Source organism: Typopeltis vanoorti, chromosome 2, assembly GCF_054136105.1.
Source record: "Typopeltis vanoorti isolate ZY-2024b chromosome 2, IOZ_Tvanoo_1.0, whole genome shotgun sequence".
NCBI classification, from domain to species: Eukaryota; Metazoa; Arthropoda; class Arachnida; order Uropygi; family Thelyphonidae; genus Typopeltis; species Typopeltis vanoorti.
The window spans coordinates 179,392,123-179,410,777 of record NC_143550.1 but is presented as its reverse complement, the minus strand read 5'-3'; the positions used below and the strand labels follow the sequence as shown (position 1 = coordinate 179,410,777).

General features: G+C 36.5%; 1 protein-coding gene across 4 annotated transcripts in view; it reads left to right on the top strand.

The window, feature by feature from the left end:
- Positions 1 to 18,655, top strand: part of LOC150109696 (choline/ethanolamine transporter flvcr2a-like) — a 167,682-nt gene that overhangs the window by 123,352 nt on the left and 25,675 nt on the right. For all 4 annotated transcript variants that reach the window (XM_090414050.1, XM_090414068.1, XM_090414058.1 and 1 more), the window contains exons 7-8: positions 6,024 to 6,127; positions 16,080 to 16,190. In XM_090414050.1, the coding sequence (XP_090270176.1) occupies positions 6,024 to 6,127; positions 16,080 to 16,190 (215 nt within the window). The remainder of the gene's footprint in view (positions 1 to 6,023; positions 6,128 to 16,079; positions 16,191 to 18,655) is intronic.

The following is an 18,655-nucleotide window of genomic DNA, read 5'->3' as shown; positions in this document are numbered from 1 at the left end:
CATATCCACTACATTCAGCAACATTTTCTCAAGTCTCCTTACACCATAACCATTCAAATGCAAGCCATCCATCTTATATAGATCCTTTCGTCCATCGAACTCACTCCACAAATTCCACACCACTCGTCATACATAACCTACGCATAAAGTCATTCGCAATTATGGCCCTCCTTTTAAACATTTCACTGTCATACCGTGGCAAAAGACTAATCATTCTAACTCTCTCACTCTTTTCTTTTGTTACCTCAAACAATTCATTCAGGTTTTCTATCATTTCCATTTTATCTCCTTTCAAATCATTCGTACCTGCCACAACAATCATTTCCTTTTGCTCTCTAAGAGACTCAGTTACATCCTTTATGGTCGCACTGGGTTGGTACGATTTTGTCAAATCCTCTACTAACACACCTCGTACTAACGAGTCTCCATCTTTCATTTTGTTCATGTTCACACTCATACGCCTATTTTTCCTGTCATACTTTTTATTATTGGCTGGTTCAATAAGTCGACTTTTGCTCATACGCTCTAGCTGCTGCTTTGCCCTTTGTATCGCACCATTCAACAACGCGATCTCACTCATTGCATCTATCTCATCTTTTTTATTCTCTGTAAAACCATTAATATTATCATTCACACTTTCTACATTCACATTCTCACAATTCTCTGGTACAACCTCGCCGTTTCTTGTCATATCCCTATTTTCTTCATTCTGAAGTTTGACAAAATTATCACACTCATGATCCGAAATACACTTCAATTCCTCATTCTCCCTACATTTTCTACACTCATTCACTCCTTTATTATCATCTAACCACACTCTGACTGCACTCCACAAAGCGTATATTTTGCAGATAGTACACTGAATCATCTCCTTTACATTACCATTCTTGAAAGAAGATGGGGAACCATCATTACTGGCTGCCATTTTCCTTTGTACTGGAGCCATATTTACTAGTAACGTATTTTAGGATGAAAAGCCAAATGGCTATTTTTCTGGCGAAGTTGATAAGTTAATGGGATAAAAATCCCTTATTGTTTATCAGCCAGTAAGCGGAACTACGATCTGTAACATTTCATGCCAACGAACTGTCGGCGTATCCAAGCGTAAGTGACTACTTGGTAGTGCCACACCACGGCAACTCATTGCAAAGGTGGAGCAAGCTCCCTCACTGTTCTTGATATTTTCTCATAATGTAAAAACACACAGCTCTTAGGAGATGTAGTACTCTTTTACATTATGAGGGGAGGTCACTACCCAGACCGGTTTCAACCTTTTTTGAGGTCTCGTCAGTGAGTAGCTAGACCTAGAATATCAGAGTTTAAGTGAAAAGAACTTACATACTTTTGCTATACGATTGCCAGAAAGGTGTGTCACTATATTATATTATAACATAGTATAACTAATAACTAAGATGAAAAGCCAAACGGCTATTTTTCTGGTGAAGTTGATAAGTTAATGGGATAAAAATCCCTTATTGTTTATCTTTGCAACGAGTTGCCGTAGTGTGGCACTACCAAGTAGTCACTTACGCTTGGATACGCCGACAGTTCGTCGGCATGAAACGTTACAGATCGTAGTTTCGCTTACTGGCTGATAAACAATAAGGGATTTTTATCCCATTAACTTAGTAACGTATTTTATCAAATTATAAATTATAAACACCAAAAACACACAAATAGATGCACTAAATATGCAAGGCAAACAAAACTACGCAATATTAAAGTAAATTTATCAACGATAACTGAAAATAACGCTCATCTTATCAGGAGCTTTCAGGAACACTACATACTACAAATCCCTCTAGCAGCGACTTCCAGACATAGACTATGTTATAAAACACTTTAGCACACTAACTACACTAATAAAACTACAATATACTAAATATACTGTACTAAATATAATATACTAAAATTACACAATTAAATCTAACAAAATATTTAATAAATCAACAAAAATCGCAAATCTTTCAGAGCTCTCTGACAGTACATCTCTTCACCAGCTAGCCTCGACACCAACGCCCAGTTAATGGTGATTGGATCCATGAAGAGAATAAAGTGCAGGCTAGAAAGTTGTCAAGCATGGTAAAGAAAGAAAAGGTGCAGTATGAGAGGAGATTGGCTGGTCAGGCCAAGGTTAACGGAATTTTTCCACTATATGGTAAGCAAAAGAAAGTTAACAAGCATGGTCAAGAAAGAAAACATGCAGTATGAGAGGAGAATGGCTGGTCAGGCCAAGGTTAACGGAATTTTTCCACTATATGGTAAGCAAGAGAAAGAATAATTATGGCAGCAGAATAACATTTGCAAAGGATATAGTGGAATTATTGAATGAGCCCTTTATCAGCATATATCATTGGTGTAAATGATGATGTGAAGCATATAGAAAGGAGGCAAGTATAGGAGAATTAAAAGTGAAAGAATCGGAGGTGTATCATGTGTTGGTAGGGTTATATGTTAATAAGGCTGTGGGAATAAATAACATATCATCAGGTGACCAAAATCTGAGCACAATAGTCCAAGTATGGTCTGACCAGTGCCTCATACAGTGGCATTATAATGTGAAATCTTTGCAGCACTAACAACATTGGTGCACCCAGGGAGGGGGAGACTAAGTGTCCCCTCCCCCCAAAAAAAGACTAGAAATTTTTCCAAAAATCTTTTCCTAATTAAAATTCTTTTGTTATTTTATTTATGTTGTGTCGTGTCTTCTATTTCTATACTACTTATGAATTAGCGGTTACATAAGGTGGGAATACCCTCTGGCTCTTGGGAATCACGGCCGTTGTTAACGCAAGGTGAACGAAGTAGTGCTCGGGTGATACTTTGTTTGCCAGAGCCGGGCCAGAGATCACGGGTATTATTATTATTCAGTCCTCCATGGAGTCAAAAGACTCATCGTGGGAGGTCCTTCTTAAAAACACAAAGTCTATCATACCACTCGTTAAACTCAATGACCGTTCTCGCTCTCACCACCCCATCAGGCAATGCATTCCATGGTTCAACCACCCTCCATGCAAAGAAACTGCTCCTCACCCTCTTGCTCACGGTTTCCTTTCATAACCTCCAGAGATGGCCTCTTGTCATCACTCCTTCCTGTTGTTCAACCAAGCGAAAGAACTCCCCAGTGTCAACCCTGTAACCACCTCTCCTTCTTCTATCTGCCAAACTCTGCAGTCCACATTCCCTCAGCTGATCCTCATAACCAAAATTGTACAGTCCTGAAACCATCTTTGTCATCCGTCTTTGTACCCTTTCCACAGTTAATTTATCCCCTTCAAATCCTAAGTGTGGTCTGATCAGAGACTTATACAATGGAATGATAACCCTTCCATCTCTGCAGGTCAGTGTCCTTCTCATAATTGCAGCAATCCTCTGTGTTACCTTCACCACCTTTGCAATATGTTCCCTAAATTTCAGGTTTCTATCACTCATCAACCCCAGATCTCTTGTTTCCCCTACTTCCTCCAGTATAACTCCTCCCATAGCGTATGCAGCATCCCATCGATGTTTCCCAAACCTCAAAACCTTATATTTTGCTGCATTAAACTGACACCCCCCCCATTCACTTGCCCATCTATCTAGCTTATTCAAATCCTCTTGCAGGGCTACTACATCTGCACTATTACTAATAATCCTTCCCAGCTTCGCATCATCCGCAAACAGCTGAATATCCCCTTGCAATCATGTATTGGCGATCACTACAGATGCTCAGTCATAGGTCGTATGCAATACGCAGTGTGTATTCTCAAACCATCTACTCAACTCGGCCCCCCAAGATTAAATCTTGAGTACTCAGCCCCCTCCAAGATTAAATCCTGAGTGCACCAATGACTAATAATATGCCCTCTAAACTTCAGTCTACTGTCACCTAGAACTCTCAAATCTCATCCACTTTCTGCAGTACGGCACCATCAATATAGTACACATCCTTATATTTCTGCACTCTAAAATGCAACCCCTTGCACTTTTTAATATTTAAATTACAATACCACTCTAATCCTTTGTCAAAGTCAAAAGTATGTTTTCCTGAATAGTCAAAATTCTCATTAGCAATACTATTTATAATTCTCTCCAACTTTGCATCATCAGTAAATACCCAAAGATACCAGACAATCCAGACGATATATCATTTTATTTTAAAAACAAGATAGACAACAGGGGTTCAAGAACAGAACCTGGAGCATGCCACTGGTTATCCTCGTTTTCTGAGACACTGCTCCATTATACACAACTTATTGGTATTGTTCAGAGAGCAGTCACCAATCTATCAACCAGCATACTATCTGTTCCTCTCCTCTGCAGCTTGAATATCAACTTATGTGGTAATCTATGAAATTTCTTTGCCAAGAATATCGCTGTTTATGATAGTCCATGCTGACTATCATAAAGAACATCAATGAAGTTCATCAATCCAATCTTGTATCCTGTTTGTAATCAATCACTCCAACACCTTGAGCACAACTGCAATTATACAGACCAGTATAATTGGAAACTTCTGCTCTAAAACCATGCTTGTGGAGAGTGGTATTATTTTGCCTTCTCTCCACTCCTTAGGAACCTTATCTTACCCACTGCAGGAATTCCATTAAATAATCAAATCAAGGGTCTAGCTAACTATTTTGCATATACCTTAAAGAATATTTGGTGATGTGTGAGGTATGTCATTAGAATCGGATTACCCATTAAGGCAATGAGGCACGTGCCTAGGGGCCCACAAGACATTTTCCTATAGTGTTTTAAAATAGATTAATGTTTTCAGTAAACATCATAAAAATCTTGATTATTTTAAGCGAGAATTTTCAAAATACATTAAAATACGTTTTAATGTATTTTGAACAGCGCGCACTATCTACACTTTAAATAATGCCGCGACACCAATGTCGGCGCTAGTTGACAAGCTTCGTATTTTGTATTTTGAACAACATCGATGAAAAGAGCGAAAATGAAGGAAATATCATAGACACGTTTAAGAAAATTTTGTCCATGAAATGCTATCCAAACAAGAGTATCGCATTTCAACTATATTTGACATTGGCTTGGAGAGTGTGTGAAGGTGAGCGATCTTTTTCTAAGATGGCATTAATAAAAAATCAAAAGAGGGCTGTAATGAGCTAAGAGCGATTAAATGCCTTATCCCTAATTTCCATTGAACACTAGTTTGTCTTCAAAGTTTATTTTTTTTGGCATAATAAATTCGCAAATTCTAAAATTCGCAAAGTAAATTTGTAAAAACAACATAAAAAAATTATTCATTAAACGAAAAAGTTTTAATATTTATTAAATCATCCTTTAACCCTTTAACAGGCAGAAAACTCCAGAAGTTGAAAAAAATTCAAAAGTACAAAATTTTATTTATTTGCCACCTAACTTTTATTTATTTTTTTAATTATTTTTTGGCAGGCCCCAAATATAATTTGCCTAGGGACCCCCAACTATCCTTTATCCATCACTGTATGTCATATATTCCCACAGCCTTATTAACATCTAATCCAATCAATACCTGATATCTACTGCCCACCACCACTAGTATTTTCACAATCGCAAAACATCCATGCCCAACTTGGCCTATGGTAAAAATTATCAAATTGTATCATATTTTTCAATATGAAAATGAGAGGTTGTTACCACACCTTAAACATAATTATGTATAATCCCTTCATCTCTAGTTTTTAATTCGTCAGCTGAAATACTAATATTAAATTTGGAGAGTTATAACCTTAAAATTTCATAATTATTACAACATACATAATCTAATTGTAATGATTGTTTAACAATGTTTGTGTTCTCATGTACTATAATAGTAGGTACATTCTCCTGCATGTGCAGGAGAATATACCTACTTTTGAATGTAGTTCATCATTACTCTCTGAAGATACCCTTGTAAGAAGTGTAAGAGCTAATAACCTTAATTTTTGTCATGTTAAACTGTTTTTCATATTTTTTAGGATGTCTTATGTACATGCTCCACTTTGCAAGCACTATGGTTTAATTTTTTTTACCTTTTTTTATTTATTAACATTCAGGGAGAAGAGAAAAATGCTGGGTGGATGGGCTTAACTATTGTGATTTCTGGAATGGTTGGATCAGTAGTATGTGGTCTTCTCTTAGATAAAACACACAGGTTCAAGTAAGTTATAAAAATTAATGTTGTAATATAACTTGACTATGAGGACTGAAGAAAAAGTGATAGCAACACTGCAGTAAATCACTAGTGCTGTGACAATGGAACTACTGTTTGACAGGAGCAGTACAGTGTGCATTAGCCATTGCACAATGACATTTGTGTGAATGTCTTAAGTATGACATCAGTGGTCTCGTCTCTACATCACTAAAATAATCATGACCAAAATTGGAATTGTAACACCTTCAAAAATGCAAATAGTTTAACCTCACTTAATGTGTGAAATCCTTTCTAAAAAGTTCTAATGTTGTGATGTATGTGGTATTGCTTGTCTTAGTGTTACAGACTGGAAAGAGCAACTTGCCTTCTTATTGTAAACTGACAATGGCTGAATCATCAGCTGGTCTGGAAGATGAAAAAGATCAAAAGATTTATGTCAAAGAATATCTTGCTCAGATGTAGGTGTCTTATGAATATTCATACTGCTTTGCAGATGATTTTCTGGTTATCACTAGTGATTATACTGAAGGAATGCAAGTATCTGAAAGTATCTTTTTTTTTTTTTCCTCTCAGTCCTATTTCCATTGATTATGCAATGTAAAACTTGATGAAACACATTTACTAGGAAACAACAAAATACTTAATGTATATCATCTCATCTCTAAATGATTACCACATACATGGGTCAGCTGTAATCTAGTGACTTATTTTTCCACCTTAGATTAGGTCTGTCAGTTTGCATAATTGAAATATATCTGTATAGACATATGCATGTGTTACCTGTCCAGTTTGCCTTCTTAGCTGAAAAAAGAAAAGTTCTCACAGGAAAACTTAACCTTGTATGAAAGGGAATAAATTCCCTCCATTCATAGACAGGATTTTGGGAGTTGGTCTTGTAATTGGTGGCAGGACTTTTCCTTCCAGAAAAACAAACTAGCCAGAAAACTCTGCACAATTTCCAAGGACATATTGCAAAAGTTGAAGACCTCTCAGAAAATTGGGTAAATGTTGAAAGAACATTGACCAAAAAAAAAAATAAGTGTGCTGGTCACATTGTATAAAGCTTTGGTAAGACCACATTTAGTCTTATCAAAAGTATACAGCTTTTTTTCTGGATCTATCCAAAATATCTTAAATATCCTTAACCTGCAATGCAGTTCTTTTGTGACCTGAACAAGGCCGCAAGAACAGAATGAGATGTTTATTTGCTGATTTTGTTGGATTTCAAACTAGCATCTTCAGAGCACAACTTCACACACAATCAAGTAGTGGTGGAAACAGTTCGAATTGTAACAAATAAAAGAATTATTGTCCTAGCCTGCTAACATTTTGGATAGCAAGACAATTGTAGCTGTTAGATTGGTATTGGTCTTAAAATGAGTCTTCTAAGTTTGCTATTTAATGCAGTCATATATCATACTTAAAATTAGTTGAGTGCTGCTTCTGACTTCAAAATAGTATTTCTGTGTGAATGAGTGTCCAAAGCATAGTCTGCCAGTCCTGACTTGTTATAATGATTGATAGTAAATGTATTTCTTATATTCTCCAATTCTGATATTACTGTGTGACACCTCCAAGGAATCCAAAGAATCATTGAGGTAGGGCACCCACTCCACTCATCTCCACCAACTACAGCGAACCGCATCATCTCCACCAATGCCATCTACTGCCCATCACAACCACTAGTATTTTCACAGACAGTCGCAAACATCCATATCCACGGCGGGATTCGAACCCACAGCCTTTTGGCTGAAGAGCAGATATGCTAACCACTCGGCCACCCAGGCTGGCATTAACGGTCACAAGGAGTGTTATATGTTCCTGGATGTGTAGAGAAGGAATTTTTTCCTTGACCTAACAAGGGTTGCTAGTTTGTGTGGTGCGAATATGGTTGTGAGGGTCAAGAATAGTATTTTGCGTTGGTCTTGTTTATTTGGATTGTGGAGGAAGGAAGCTGGTGTGTTATCTATTTTATAGCAGTTGTGTCCATTGACTAAAAATGTGTGATGGTGAGTTCTGTGGCAAGAGGTATCACTGTAACAGATAGCCCCATTTCCATAAATTAATGTTATTGGGTTAGATGATTGCTGATTACTTATGTAAAGATCTTCCTGTGTGTGCATGTGTTGGTTTTTTCTATAAATAGAAAAAGATAATCTTTTAAAAGATTTCACTAAATGTGTATAGAAAGGACCAGTGGTGCACTCAGAGTGGGAGGGGAAAGGGGCCCTGGCACCCCCTCCAAAAAAAAGGGGGAAAAAAAAACACTAGAAAAATTTCCAAAAATCTTTTCCTAATTAAAATTAATTTTTTTATTTTATGTTGTGTCGTGTCTTCTATTTCTATATTACTTATGAATTAGCGATCATTGCGGATGCTCAGGCATAGGTCGTATGCGATGCGTAGTGGGCATTCTCAAATTGTCTAATGAACTCTGCCCCCCTCCAAGATTAAATCCTGAGTGCACCACTGGAAAGGACACACTTGATTCTGATATTGTGAAGTTTATTTTAGGGTGTTTCCTGCTCTTTAAATGTGTTAAAGATTAATCCTCTTGTATTTAAGCTATTGTTTGTAGCTAAATGGAAAATATAATCTATGTAGTAGTCAGACTAACAATTTGAGTAGCTATGGTTAGTGAATTGTTCCCTAAGTGCTCTGTATAGAAATTTGCCATAGGGAAACTAGTGAAGAACCATTGCACTTCCATCTAGTTCATATATTTTTCTTTTCCATAAAATAACCTGCATATATAATTAACTCTCTCTCTATAACAAACTTATAGGAACCACAGTTTTTGGATAGTTTGCTTTGGTAAAAGAAATTCACTATAGCACTGTACTCATGAGACTGAAACTCAGTAGTTTATTAATGTTTGCTGTAGTGAGAGTTTACTGTGCTATTATAATTTACTGTATTATAATGCTATGATAAAGAGTACATTGACATGTAGGAAAAAGAGGTGGTGGTGCCTCTATATAAGGCATTGGTCAGACCACATATAGACTGTTGTGCTCAGATTTGGTCACCTCGTTTTCATTGTGATGTGGAAACACTAGAGAGGATCCAAAGACATGACCAAAGTGATATTAGGACTCTGGAGTGTTGATTATGAAGAGCATTTGAGGGAATGTGGGATTACAGAGGTTGGTAGATAGGAGGGAAAGAGGTGATATGATAGAATCATTTAAGTTAGTCAGAGGATTTTAGTGGATTAATAAAGAAGGAATTATAAAAAGAGAAGAAAAAAAGAAAAGGTGGGAATTAAGGTTGTTAGGCTTTACTATGGTATATGATAATTTACTATGGTATATGATAAAAGCAAATTGAGAAGGATGGCGATTAGATGTGTCAATGTATAGTTTGTGCAGGGGGATTAGTTTGTTCTCTTTGTATCATATACATATATAAACACTTTTTGGGGGCTATATAAATTTTACTGCCAGCCCCTTCCCTAAGTTAGCTTAATCCACCCCTCATTATAGATAGATAGATATAGTCTTCAGTTATAAATAAAAATTAATATTATTGTCTGAGACCTCTAGGGAGTCAAGAACTCAAGGGAGGCTATAAATCACCCAAACCAGCCGTCATACCTTCCCTTAAATTAATTCATATTAGATGCACTCACTACCCCCCCAAAGGCAAACTATTCCATTTACTCACTGCTGTGTAAGAGAAAAACCCAGCTCTTAACCCTTTCTTGAATGTGAACAAACTTAACTTCCATGGATGCCCCATGTTCTCTCTCCACCTTCCATATAACGAAAAATTTCATTAGACGCAAATCCTATAATACCATTCAAAAGTTTGTAGACATCTATCATATCATCCCCCTCTTTCTCCTCTTAACTAGAGTTTGTAATCTGCTTACTTGTAATCTGTCCTCATAATCTAAATCTCATAATCCAGATATAATCTTTGTAACTCTTCTTTGCACCCTTTCCACAGCTTCTTTATCCCCTTAGAATCCAGGAGATTAATTCTGCAGACAATCCAGGTGTGGTTTGACCAAGGCCACAGAGGACCTCTGTGAGGGGAAAAAAATTATGAAGAGCTCGGAAGACAGCTTGCAGCTAGCATGGAATGAGGAGTTAGCTGGAAAAGAGATAAATGCAGCTTAGGGGATATTCAAGAACTATCTAGTACAAGCAAATGTCTAAATGCATTCCAAGGGTCAGAAAGTTAAATAAGGTAGGTGTGAAATAGATGAATAAAGAGATTAAGCATGCGATATAGAAAAAAGGGCATTATGGAGGCAGCATAAGAGAATTGGTAATAACCAATTACATGAGGATTACAAAGACCATGCAAGGAGGGCAACTTGGTTGGTAAGAGTAGCAAAAGTGAGGTATGAGCAGAAGTTAGCTAATGAAGCCAAAAAGAATCCTAGGGAATTCTTTCTCGATATGTAGTCAGCAAAAAAAAATAAAAATAAAAAATAATGATTATGGAAGGATGACATTGATTTGAGAAAATCGTATAAGGACAACTGTTGCAGAAGATATAGTGGAGATCCTTAATGAGAGGTTCATAAGGGTCTTTCATTCTTGTGAATGTGACTTCATGGAGAGATTGAGAGCAGTTCATAACAGGGAAGAGAAGACTGACTGTTGAGCAAACTTGATGTTAATAAGGCTGTGAGACTTGATAATATATCGCCACGTATTCTGAAGAAATGTGCCAGGAAGTTGAAATTTGCCTTGCCATATTTTTTTTAATGTGAATCTTGCACTGGGTCAAGTTCCAAAGGGGTGAAAGTAGGGCCAGATTGTACCACTTAATAAGGGAGGTGATGGAACTCAAGTATCCAATTATAGGCATATCCATGTGTCAAGTGTTGTGGTTAAAGTTATTTGGGAAGCTAGTGAGAACTGTGATCCAGAATTGGGTTGACGACAATGGTATCTTTGATGGACAGCATGGATTTGCTAAAGGGAGGTCATGTTTTAATAATCTACTTACTTATTACAATAAGGTGATGGCTTCCTTGGACACAGAAGAGGGATACACAATATAATTATATTTCACAAAGGCTTTTGATAGATTACCACATGATAAGTTGATAGTAAAACTAGAGTGGATAGGGTCGGATATTAGATTAGTGCACTGGATTGGAGATTGGCTGTCTGATAGATGTCAGCAAGTTGTGTATGGTGGAGCAATATCCTGGAAGAGGAAAGTCACTAGTGGTGTACCTCAGGGGTCTAGTTTAAGGCTATTACTGTTTAACTTATGTTAATAGTATTAGCAAAGATTTGGATGGAGATATTCAGTTGTTTGCAGATGATGCAAAGTTGGGATGAACTATGAAAAGTAGAGATGTTGTGGCATAACAAGAAGACTTGAATAAATTGAGTGAATGGGAATGGGGATGCAAGTTCAATTTTGCAAAATTTAAGGTTTTATAATTTGGGAAACAAAGATGGGATGTAGAAGAATTTATACTTGGTGGGAATATATTTTCAGAGGCAGAGGTAATAAGAGATCTTGGGATGATGATGGATAAGGATCTAAAATTTAGAGGGCACATTGCCAAAACTGTGAGGACAACACAACGAATTCTGGGAATGATGCAGAGGACACTGATGTGCAGAAGTAGGGAGATTCTTGTTCCATTGTATAAGGCTTTGATTAGGCCACACATGGACTACTGTGCACAGATTTAGTCATCTGGTTTTCAAAAGGACGAAGAGATGTTGGAAAGGGTACAGGGGACGACTGACTAAGGTGATTTCTGACATCTGGAATGTGGAATATGAGGAAAGGTTGAGAAGATGCAATTTACAGTCTAGTAGTGTATAAGAAGAAAAGGAGAGATATGATAGCCCTACAATTTAGTAAGGTGTTGTTATCAGATCAATGTTGGAGAGGTTCTACAGAAGAGTGAAAGATCAGGAGGGAACCAGAGGTGTAGCTAGGGAGGGGCGGTCTGCCCTGGGTGGCCACTTTGAACCTTTTTGAACATTTGTAGTTAATTCTAAAATACAGTCTCGAGAACTCATTTCCAAATATTGTAATACTACTGCGAATTTTCCTCAATTGCTTAAGTATTGCTAGTTGTGAGAGGAGTTTTTCTAAATAAAATAGATTAAGAATTATCTACATTATTATGAAATAGACTTCGCCAATGTCATCGATTTTGCTAACAGAAAAGCAAGAAAAATAACATTTTAGAATGATGAAATTAAAGTTTTACTTCAAAAATAAACATAGTATTTTAATTTATTTCCCTATATGTCGTTTTGACTTTTTGTAGTATTTTGGGTGTGTATTGAGAGGGGTGGCAAACTCTGGAACCGCCACGGGCGGCAAAAGCTCTAGCTACACCACTGGTCATCCCTGGAAGCTGTATAAAGGGGAATGAGAAGAAGGTTTTTTGCATGCAGAGTTGTGAATGATTGGAATGCCTTGCCTGAGTGTGGTGTCTGCAGAAAATTTGAGTGTGTTTAAGGCACAGTATGATGAGCTATGTATGATAAAAGTACCTCCTAGATGAGTCTTTAACTCCATGGGGTCGGTCTTGGGATGATGATAATAATAAATTATAAAGAGACAAAATGACTTCCTTATCCTTGATTGTCAAGGTTTACTTCAACATTGCAATTATCCTCTGAGTTGTATTTGCATCTTTTGCTATGTGACCTTTGAACTTCAAATTCCTATCCACCAATACAGCAAGATCCCTTTCCTCCCCAGTTTCTTGTAGCATAATCCTGCAAATATAATATGCTGCTGAAAATCTTATCATGCCAAACTGCATACGTTTGTCCAATTTTCCAGCATTTTAAATCATTTTGTAAGTGCTGAATATCAGTGGCATCCCTGATTGCCCTGCCTATCTTTGCATCATCGGCAAACAATTGCACATTTGATGTTTGACTCTGCCTGATGTCGTTAATGTATAGATTGAACAATAATGGCCCAATGACTGAATCCTGAAGTACACCACTGGTCACCTTAAATCTGGCAGATTCACATCCATTGTATACCACTGTTTCATGTCTATCTGTCAACCATCCCCTGATCTAAGTCAAGAGTTTATATTCTAACCACACACTCTCCAGTTTAGGCAACAACCTTTCATATGATATCTTATCAAATTCCTTAAAAAAAAATCCAATATTATTATAGTGTAACCATTCCCTTTATCCAACTCGACTGTAACATTATTATAAAATATGAGCAAATTGCTTAAACATTGTGACTACACAGCATTAAATCAAGCAAAAATAAAGCTTGTGTGTGTGGGGGGGGGTGCTTTCACAAAAACCACAAGAAATGTAGTTTTCAAACAAGCTTGCAGTCATTCAGCTTGACCAACTAAACTACAGAGGCAAGGGCACACGAGGATTAAGGGTCTTGGATTTGGTCATCTCATCAGAGGATGTAATTATAAATGAGCTGTCAAATCATCTGCCAATTGGTGAGAGTGACCATGAGGGGATTACCTGTGTGGTTGCCAGCAGTGTGAGGACTCCTGTGAGAAAAGGATATATGTGGAACTACAAGGGGGGGGGGGATTATGAAGAGCTCAGGAGCTTGCGGGTGTAGCGTGGAATGAGGAGTTAGCTGGAAAAGAGATCAATGCAGCTTGGGGGATTTTCAAAACCTATCTAGTAGATGCAATGTCTAAATGTATTCCAAGGGTGAAAAGGTTAAATAAGGTAGGTGTGAGATGGATGAATAAAGAGATTAAGCATGTGATACAGAGAAAAAGGGGCATTGTGGAGGCAGCATAAGAGAAGTGGAAATAACCAATTTCATGAGCTCTACAAAGAGCAGGCAAGGAGGGTGACTTGGTTGGTGAGAGTAGCTAAAGAGAGGTATGAACAGTTAGCTAATGAAGCCAAAAAGAATCCTAAGGAATTCTTTCGACATGTAGCCAGCAAAAGAAAGAATAATTATGAAAGGATGACACTGATTGGAGAAAATGGTATAAAGACAGCTGATGCAGAATCTGTGGTGGAGATGCTTAATGAACAGTTCATAAAGATCTTTCAATCTTGTGAATGTGACTTCATGGAGGGATTGAGAGCAGTTGATGATGGGCAGGAGAGACTAACTGTAGGTGAGCAAGAGGTGTATGGGGAGTTGAGTAAACTAGATGTTAATAAGGCTGTGGAACTTGATAATATATCACCACGTATTTTGAAAGAATGTGCCAGGGAGTTGACACCTGCCTTGATATATTTTTTTAATATGAGTCTTGCACTCGGTCAAGTTCCTAAGGAGTGGAAGGAGGGCAAGATTGTGCCACTTCATAAAGGAGGTGATCGAACTCAAGCATCAAACTATAGGCCTATCTGTGTGTCGGGTGTTGTGGTTAAGTTGTTGGAGAAGCTTGTGAGAACTAGAATCCAGAGTTGGGTTGACAACAATGGTATAATCTTTGATGGACAGCATGGATTTGCTAAAGGGAGGTCATGTTTTAGTAATCTACTTACTTATTACAATAAAGTGACTGCTTCCTTGGACAGAGGAGAAGGATACATAGTAATATACTTGGATTTCAAAGGCTTTTGATAGAGTACCTCATGATAGGTTGACAGTCAAACTAGAGCAGATAGGGTTGGATATTAGATTAGTGCATTGGATTGGAGACTGGCTATCTGATAGGTATCAACAAGTTGTGTATGGGGGTGTGATATCCAGGAAAAGGAAAGTCACTAGTGGAGTGCCTCAGGGGTCTGTTTTAGGGCCATTACTGTTTAACTTGTATATTAATGATATTGGCAAAGATTGGATGGAGATATTCAGTTGTTTGCAGATGATGCAAAGTTGGGATGAACCATAAAGAGTAGTGAAGATGTTGTGACCTTGCAAGAAGACTTGAATAAATTGAGTGATTGGGCATGGAAATGGGGATGTGAGTTCAATGTTGCAAAATGTAAGATTTTAAAATTTGGAAAACAAAGATGGGATGCAGAATTTATGCTTGGTGAGAATATATTGTTGGAGGTAGAGGAAATAAGAGATCTGGGGGTGATAGTGGATAAGGATCTAAAATTTAGGGGACACTTCACCAAAATTGTGAAGACAACACAAAGGCTTCTGGAAATGATGCGGAGGACACTGACGTGTAGAAGTGGGGAGATTCTTGTTCCGTTGTAAGGCTTTGATTAGGCCACACATGGACTATTGTGCCCAGATTTGGTCACCGGGTTTTCAGAAGGATGAAGAGATGTTGGAAAAGGTCCAAAGGCGACTGACTAAGGTAGTTTCTGACCTCTGGAATGTTGAGTATGAGGAAAGATTGAGAAGATGTAATTTGCAGAGTCTAGTGGAGAGGAGGAAGAGGGGAGATATGATAGAGACCTACAAGTTGGTAGGGGGTTGTTATAAGAGCAATCGTGGAGAAGTTCTACAGAGAATAGTGGGAGATCAGGGGAGAACCAGAGGTCATCCCTGGAAACTGTACAAAGAGGGTGTGAGTAGGGGAGTGAGAGGCAGGTTTTTTTCATGCAGAGTTGTGAATGGGAATGCCTTGCCTGAGAGTGTGGTGTCTGCAAGGAGTTTGAGTGTGTTTAAGACACGGTACGATGAGATGTGTGTGATAAAAGGACCTCCCAGATGAGTCTGACTCCATGAGGTCTTGAGGTGGTAATAATAATAATGATAAACAAAAACTAGTTTTCACTTTATCTCTGTGGTTTAGTTGGTCAAGATGAATGACTGCAAGAATATTTTCTGGGATTGAGTTAATCCACCAGACTTCATATCCATTGAGACAAGTTCATCTGCAGTACAGATGAAATGGCTAGTTTTTACAATCATGGCTTGGGCCAACTATTTTAATCTAAATAAACTATTTCTAATGTCACTTTTTTTAATGTATCTGCTGTATACCAAATGATAAAGCTAGTAACATGTTTTTTATAACCCATTTTTTGTTTTATTATTTAAAAAATGAATGTTATATTACTATGTTAATTGATGACATTTTTTCTCCCTAAAGAGAAACAACTTTAGCAGTGTATATACTTTCTCTGTGTGGAATGGTAGCTTACACTTTTGTGTTAACTTCAGGACATCTGTGGGTAGTGTTTCTCATGGCAGCTCTCCTGGGGTAAGTTAACTGTTTGTATTCAATTGTTTATATCAGTTGAAATGTAGACTGTATCATATAATTATGTTGATCAACAGATAAAAATTTTAATTGTAACCTTAATTTTGTGAGTTTCTATTTTTGATCCTTACCATGATAAAAGGATGGCAATGGATAGGGGTGAATAACAGCAGTCGTTCTCTCCCATAACTTCAGAGTCAAGGAGGTGTTTAATTATACAGCAGCCTTAATTTAAATAATTAATGTATTTTTGTTTGAATCCAACTCAGAAATTCAAAAAATTCCATAAAGAGGATTTTTAAAAAATATACTTATGGAGATTTTTTGGATTACTGATTTGAATTAAAAATTTAAAAATTACATTAGATTTATGTAAATTCTAATTAGTCACTCTAAGTAGCCCAGAGAAGTTTGTTACGCTATTTGATTCGAAGGATTTGAAGCTATGCTTCCATTCAATTTTAATTACTGCATGCCATGAAAGTCATGTTCTTAAAATTTTGACATGAATTATTAGTAGTGGTGATTTTAAATTATTCACTTTAGCTGCTGCTTTTGTTGCTGTTATGATTTTGGCATGTAGCAATAGGCTAAAAATGAATTGAAGCATAGCTTGAACATGTCAAAATCAATTTATATTAAAAAAAAAAAAAATTCAGTTTATCTGATCATCACTATTATTGCATGAGGCCTTAACAATTTACTTAGACAATGTCTATCATATCTCTTTAAACTTATGGAGAGAGAGAATCATTTAGATTTGGCTGATGTAAAAGGGCTTCACAACTTTCTTTGAAAAGCTGTTCATATTTAAACCTGCATGGAGAAGACGAGCTATATACCATTGGATATTGTGTGTCATAGTATTTAGTGTCAATACTATGTTGTGACAGACCTGACTATTCATTATTCATCCCAAATTTTGTGTTTAATTCCTTTATTCAGCCATTTGACAACTTTCTTTAGTTTTTAACCTTTGGAATAAACTGGCACCTCAATGTTGGTAAATATTTTTTGTTAAGTCCCATGCAGCATTTCTCCCTCCCACTTAATATCTCATTCCATGCTATAGACCATGCTGTCTTCTGAGCTTTTCATAATCACCTGCCTTGTAATGTAATTCCTCACAGAAGTCTTCATACAGCTAGCCACAACCCAGATGATCACTCTCTCTCCAACTGGAAGAATGTGCAAAACCACACTCACAATCATATCCTCTGAAATGACCAGATCTAAAACTCTTGATCCTCGTGTGCCCTCTTTTACATATGAGCTGCTCATTTGCCAAATCGATTAACTCCATAAAACAATAAGTGGAGAAAAGTGATAAAATAATATACATTGTTTTTTAAAATTACTTTTAAAATATAAATTCAAATAAACATAGAATGTATTATTGCAGATATAGCTTTTATCTAACGACATTTAAAATGTATAAGATAGAATATCCTTGGAGTAATCGTTATCCTCGTGTGCCCTCTTTTACATATGAGCTGCTCATTTGCCAAATCGATTAACTCCATAAAACAATAAGTGGAGAAAAGTGATAAAATAATATACATTGTTTTTTAAAATTACTTTTAAAATATAAATTCAAATAAACATAGAATGTATTATTGCAGATATAGCTTTTATCTAACGACATTTAAAATGTATAAGATAGAATATCCTTGGAGTAATCGTTATTATTATTATCATTTTTGCGTGACTAAGGGAGTTAATCGATTTGGCAAGTGAAAAAAAGTAATAACATCAAATTCAGTCTTCAAATTATTGTTTTATTACAGAAAAGCTTCATTATCTTTTGCAAAAATGAATAATAACTGTTCTGTTACAATTATTATTAGTTTGTTTAAATTGATTTGTCAGCTGTATTTGAGGTCCTGTCATGTCGATTTGTTCTTAAGTTGTTATAATAATCATGTTTAAAAGGAGGAATGAATTTCTTTACAACAACAGTCGTATATTCATCCGTCACTTATCTGATAAGTATCCTTAAAATATTTATTTAAAATAAAGAGCCAATAGGCTTCATCCCTAAAATATTTTTTGCAAACATAAATATCCTTTTTTCGGCTATTTCGAAAATAATATATGAAAGAACGTGATCTTGGCATTTTACTGTTATTCTTCAGGCACCTTTTTATTTCGTTAACTTTAATACAACCTCTTAAAAAAATATTTTACTAAAGTTGACTGTCTAAATTATAAAATGCATCCATGGCAGCTTCTCTTTTATCCGAAGTAATTTTTTTTATTGCACTTCTGATGACATCGACATATTACATCTACAAATGTTTTTGCAGGTATTAAAATTTCCCCTTCTATTTCTGCATTCCAAACCTTTTTATTCTTCTATGCTTTTGGACGTTACGTTTCAAGCCCATTTATCAGGATTACAACTTTTTTCTGCCCAATTGAATTATTTATTGTGATGTTTTCACTGCTACAATCAGATGACAAAT